This window comes from Cynara cardunculus, assembly GCF_001531365.2.
Source record: "Cynara cardunculus var. scolymus isolate 2C chromosome LG 1, CcrdV1, whole genome shotgun sequence".
In the NCBI taxonomy this organism is placed as follows: domain Eukaryota; kingdom Viridiplantae; phylum Streptophyta; class Magnoliopsida; order Asterales; family Asteraceae; genus Cynara; species Cynara cardunculus.
The window spans coordinates 22,891,621-22,898,424 of NC_037528.1; the positions used below are offsets into that span (position 1 = coordinate 22,891,621).

Here is a 6,804-nt window from a genome sequence, read left to right on the forward strand (position 1 = left end):
CCACCACCACCATCCCCCGTACCTCATCCTCCTTATGTCTACAAGTCCCCACCACCACCATCTCCCTCACCTCCACCCCCATACGTGTACAAATCTCCACCTCCACCATCACCATCCCCGCCACCACCTTATGTGTATAAGTCTCCTCCTCCACCAGTACATTCTCCTCCCCCACCGTACTACTATAAGTCTCCTCCTCCACCGGTACATTCTCCACCACCACCATACTACTACAAGTCTCCTCCTCCACCGGTGCATTCACCACCACCACCATACTACTACAAGTCTCCTCCTCCACCGATGCATTCACCACCACCACCATACTACTACAAATCTCCTCCTCCACCAGTGCATTCACCACCACCATATTACTACAAATCTCCTCCTCCACCGGTGCATTCACCACCACCATACTACTACAAATCCCCACCACCACCAGCCAAATCCCCTCCTCATTACTACTACACTTCTCCACCGCCACCAACTCCCTACCACCCCTACCCCCATCCAAGCCCTCGCCACCACGAAGTAATCGTAAAGGTGATCGGTAAAGTCTACTGCTACAGCTGCTACGACTGGAAATACCCAATCAAATCTCACGCGAAGCACCATCTCAAAGGTACAATCTTTAATTAGTTTTAACAAGGTGTGGCCTTACATCGTATAATATTAAGCTGGCTAGCTAGGATCGATGCATGTGGTTGCATGGTTTGACCTGTGTTCTATTCTTCTGGTTTTCCACATCCCTTTAGTTTGTCCACATGATCAAGATTATTTTATTTATATTTTTTAATAAATTCTTACAAAATTGTTGTCATTTAGAATTTTCGATTCCTCACATCATTTAATATATTTTGCTATTTAATTAATTAATGATGAGATTTCAATGATAAAAGTTAAAATTTTAAAACCTTTTAAATTGGACATAATTAAAATTTCCCATATTAAGTAAATAGGTTTCAATTTCATCTACATTTATACAATAACTTAAAACACATATATTTAATTCTTGCAAAAAGGAATATTACTGAGAGAGGGACATGTGATACTTTAAAATACCTTGTGGATATTGGAGCATATTCTTTAAGCCCTGCTTTTAAAATCATATCTTGATCGATTATTATCATATATAAAAAGCAAATGGATTATTATTAAAAGTTTTGATAAATGATTAAATAATATTTGGATCATAGGCTATCAATTATTGGAGAGTGTTAATTTATTAAGGGTTGACCAAAAGAAACAAGATGTTGACGTGTATTTTATTTGTGTGGCAAAGGTGCTGTCGTGGAGGTAACATGCAAGGCTGCTGGTGAGAAGAAAATTGTTGCATACGGAAAGACGAAGATCAATGGGAAATTTGCAATCACTGTTGAGGGTTTGGATTATTCCAAATATGGAGGAGCCGAGGCTTGTATTGCCAAGCTTCATATGCCACCAAATGGTACCACTTGTAACATCCCAACAAATCTCCATGGAGGTTTGAAGGGTGCTAAGCTTAAGGTCAAGTCCAAGAATGCTCACCTAGTTGTCCTTTACGCTAAACCATTTGCTTACGGTCCCAAGACTCCTTACAAGATTTGTGAGAAGCCAAAGCCAAAGCCAAAGCCAACACCAACTCCAACTCCTTACTACTACAAGTCTCCACCACCACCCTCGCCCACTTACCTTTACAAGTCTCCACCGCCACCAACACCCACTTACCACTACAAGTCTCCACCACCACCAACCCCTTCACATCCGACACCGTATATCTACAAATCACCTCCACCACCGACAAAATCGCCTCCTAGCACTCCATACCACTACACACCACCACCACCACCAAAGGAGTCGCCTCCTTACTACTACACATCACCTCCACCACCCAAGAAGTCACCTCCTCCTCCTTACCACTACACATCACCTCCACCACCCAAGAAGTCACCTCCTCCTCCTTATCACTACACATCACCTCCACCACCCAAGAAGTCGCCTCCTCCACCATATTACTATACCTCACCCCCACCACCAAAGAAGTCGCCTCCTCCCCCTTACTACTATACCTCACCTCCACCACCAAAGAAGTCCCCTCCCCCACCATACCACTATACATCACCACCACCGCCGAAGAAGTCTCCTCCCCCACCATATCACTACACCTCACCACCACCACCTAAGAAGTCGCCTCCTCCACCTTACTACTATACCTCACCTCCCCCACCAAAGAAGTCCCCTCCTCCACCTTACTACTATACCTCACCTCCCCCACCAAAGAAGTCCCCTCCCCCACCATACCACTATACATCACCTCCACCACCTAAGAAGTCTCCTCATCCACCATACCACTACACTTCACCACCGCCACCTAAAAAGTCGCCTCCTCCTCCTTACCACTACACATCACCACCACCACCCACAGAATCTCCTCCTCCACCATACCACTACACCTCACCACCACCACCTAAGAAGTCACCTCCCCCACCATACCACTACACGTCACCACCACCACCTAAGAAGTCGCCTCACCCACCATACCACTACACATCACCACCACCACCTACTGAATCTCCTCCTCCACCATACCATTACACCTCACCACCACCACCTAAGAAGTCACCACCCCCACCATACCACTACACCTCACCACCACCACCTGTGAAGTCACCTCCCCCACCGTACCACTACACATCCCCTCCACCACCTACAGAATCTCCTCCTCCACCATACCACTACACCTCACCACCACCACCTAAGAAGTCGCCTCCTCCACCATACCACTACTCATCACCACCTCCACCTACGGAATCTCCTCCTCCACCATACCATTACTCCTCACCTCCACCACCTAAGAAGTCACCTCCTCCACCATACCACTATACATCACCGCCGCCACCTATAGAATCTCCTCCTCCACCATACCATTACTCCTCACCACCTCCACCTAAAAAGTCACCTCCTCCACCATACCACTACACATCACCCCCACCGCCTGTGAAGTCACCTCCTCCTCCATACCACTACACATCTCCTCCACCACCCACAGAATCTCCTCCTCCACCATACCACTACTCCTCACCCCCACCTCCTAAAAAGTCGCCTCCTCCTCCTTACCATTACACATCGCCACCGCCACCTACAGAATCTCCTCCTCCACCATACCATTACTCCTCACCCCCACCACCTAAGAAGTCACCTCCACCACCATACCANCCACCATACCACTACACATCGCCACCGCCACCTACAGAATCTCCTCCTCCACCATACCATTACTCCTCACCCCCACCACCTAAGAAGTCACCTCCTCCACCATACCATTACACATCACCGCCGCCACCTACAGAATCTCCTCCTCCACCGTACCATTACTCCTCACCACCTCCACCTAAGAAATCACCTCCTCCACCATACCACTACACATCACCACCACCACCTACAGAATCTCCTCCTCCGCCATATCATTACTCCTCACCCCCACCGCCTAAGAAATCACCTCCTCCACCATATTACTACACATCACCCCCTCCACCAGTAAAATCGCCTCCACCTCCCGTGTATATCTACGGTTCTCCTCCACCCCCAGTTTATTAGGCTTCCATAAATTGGTCTCTTGCAAACTATAATTATGTAAGTATTACTAACTGTTACTTATACATTATTGACCATTTATTTTACTAATACTAAAAACCCAATTTCTATAACACATCAATAACTAGTTGATGTTTATTTTTGCAGGCTTTATTTCGGGTACTAGTACAATAAAGAAGGCTCCACAAGGAGATGTTTGAAAGCTAGTTCATCTACACCCATTCCGTTTCTAATAAGGTCTTCAACGTTGCACTCCACGACACCAATCTTTTATGTTGTGACCATTTCTTTTCTATTACGTCGTTGTAAGACATCTCTATACGAAGAAATGTTGGAAGGGTTAGATATTTATTACGAAAAAAAAATATGAATTGGTTACCGTTGGAAGAGGGTTATAAGAGTGTTTGTGGCTTTTTCATTGTTTTTTTTCCATGTTAAATTTATCATTGTATAAATAGGTAGATGATGGTATTTATATATATATGATTGATTAATTTCATCCTTTTTTTTTTCTTTCCTTTCTTGTGGGCTCTTGTGTGATTTTTATAAGCCTATCCTTTTATTTTACATGTATTTAAGAAGCTTAATTATTCATTATCATTTGTTAATTAATCTCCAAAAGAATTATAAACACTTTAATTTTGTGAATACATGATACATTAATATACATTGAATGTATTATATATATATATATATATATATGTGTGTGTGTGTGTGTGTTGAATTCCGGTGAGAATGAAAGTTAAAATGAGAAGTGTATGAATAGATTGGATGCACATTAGGATGAGTTATACCGAATCAATCCTTGTATCAAGCACGATTCACGGGTGAGTTTGAGATTAAAGGTGATTAAGGGTCCAGATTTCTTCTTACGCATCTCAACTTAACTCTTCTTCTCATACGATCATTCGTTATACACACACACACACACATACACACACACACACACACTTACATACAGATGAGTAATCAAATACAAACCGCCCCAATTTGTACAAATCTTACAAACTAATTACAATCAATCACATAAGTCCATTTGTTTTTTTTTAATTTATAAGGTTATTATGGTCATTTGAATTTACAATAGTTATGTTTGGTAATTATTTAAAATTAAGAGATAAGTTTGGTAACATCATAATATTTATATAAATATGGATGATATATTGATTAGCACAATATTAACAAAGATTTAATTGAGGTATCCATTAATTTTTTGAAAAAAATTGCCACATTTTAAAAAAACGTAGAATAATTTTGTTTGAAAAAACCGTCACTGATTTCCAATGAAACAAGCTGAAATTGTTCAATAAAACAGAGTAATTTCCAATGTAATAGGCTCAAACTGTTTAATGAAAAAGAGTCATATATGATTGTATCAGGTTCATGTGTATAACAGCTGCAATGAAACAAATTTATATTTATAGGTATGTAAAACAATTTGTAATTAAACAGATTCATATGTATAACAACTATAATGAAACAGGTTCATAAATGATATATGATTGTATCAGGTTCATATATGTATAACAGCTGTAATAAAACAAGTTCATAGAACATGTTTTTTCTCGTTTTGTTCTTCCGTGTCTCCAATATCAATTCTTTTTTCTTTTATTTTTTTACTTTACTTATTTAATTTGTTTCAATCTTGACCTTTCATCAGAAAAATAGATTGATATGATGTGATTAGTTTGTAAGGTTTGTATGAAATAAATGGTTTGCAAAATAAACCTCTATTTATTTTAAATGCATTATATGCTTAAAATACTTGATTAAAAGTTGAAATCCATCGTCATGAGTTGCTATTTAGGGTTGGTTACACCAAATAACAACAAATACCATTTTTTTTGGATAATCAATTATTAAACGTTATTAAATTTATGAGTTAAAAGACAAATATCCAATCTCGCTAATTGATGGTTACATTTAGCTTACATGGCACGTCAATGTTGACATCTTTTTATTTTATTTTTAATTTACAATAAGGTTAATTTACAAACATTTTTGTATAACTTTTAAAATTTCAAGTCATTTTAATGTATATGTACAAACCTATTAACATCTGGTACTTGTGCAAGTATACCATTTAATTTTATTAATAAAGTGATCAAGTGTCTAGATCTCTTCTTACACATCTCACCTTAATTCTTCTTCTCACACGATCATTCATCACATATATATATATATATATATATACACACACACACACAGAGATGAGCTATCAAATGCAAACCGCCCTAATTTGTACAAACCTTACAGACTAATTACAATCGATCACATAAGCCCGTTAGTTTTCCTTTTTCCCAATTTATAAGGGTATATTATGGTCATTTGAATTTACAATACTTATGCTTGGTAATCATTTAATATTAATAGATAAATTTGGTAACAACATAATATCTATATAAATATGGATGATATATTAATTAGCACAATATTAACAAATATTTAATTGAAATATCCATTAATTTTTTGAAAAAAAAAATGGTTACATTTTAAAAAATGCAGAATAATTTATAAAAAAATACCACCTCTCATTGCAATCATGGACCAGTAACGTTGAAATAATTTCATCAATAACTAAAAAATTAATAATCATATGTATTAGTTTTTTAACGTTTAATGCATGGCTTTTGGATATCCAAAAAAATAGTTTTATGCTATTTCATACAATTAAACCTATAATGTAAATTGATTATTTAAGCAAGGGATCTATTTACCAAATCCATGTCTTGTGTTTTCATCAACATATATTTCTTCTGATAATGGTTAAATGTTGTTCTGTTTTCAACAATTTATTTATAGACCTGCTTAATTAATTTCCCGTTCTATAACAAGTAAGCAAATCTAAATTGCTTGTAACTTGAAATAAGTAAACATATGATAAAACGAAGACTTAAATGGCATCCAGATGATGATCAGATCATCATAATTCAAACAACGAAGATAATAAACAATAGAAAGTGATAGATGACATTTTGAATCCAAGAAATAGGTGATTAATTAAGTAATCAATCAATCAATCAATCAATCATACAACTGTTTTGATCCCATGATGGGATCATGCTTTATTTCCTCACCACCTCCTATTCTTTTTTCCTTATTGTTTCCATACCCCCACCTACTTCAAACATTAAAATAAGTTTATTTTATTTTTTATTTTTAACCTTTTATATTTTTAGTTTTAACCCTTTAACTTTCTGAATACTTTTCTTTTATATCCTTTACGTTTTTTTT

General features: G+C 37.9%; 1 protein-coding gene and 1 long non-coding RNA gene across 2 annotated transcripts in view; both read left to right on the forward strand.

Moving 5' to 3' along the window:
- The window catches only part of LOC112524302 (extensin-2-like), a gene marked incomplete at its 3' end in the record, with an annotated part of 3,965 nt that extends 779 nt beyond the window's left edge, over positions 1 to 3,186 (forward strand). The window contains exons 2-3 of the mRNA XM_025134109.1: positions 27 to 619; positions 1,280 to 3,186. Coding sequence (XP_024989877.1) covers positions 27 to 619; positions 1,280 to 3,186 — 2,500 coding nt within the window. The remainder of the gene's footprint in view (positions 1 to 26; positions 620 to 1,279) is intronic.
- Position 3,187: 1 nt separating this feature from the next.
- LOC112526122 lies at positions 3,188 to 4,078 on the forward strand. Its single transcript, XR_003070479.1, has 2 exons — positions 3,188 to 3,609; positions 3,718 to 4,078. It is a non-coding gene; the product is annotated as an uncharacterized LOC112526122 (long non-coding RNA).
- Positions 4,079 to 6,804: the final 2,726 nt, after the last annotated feature.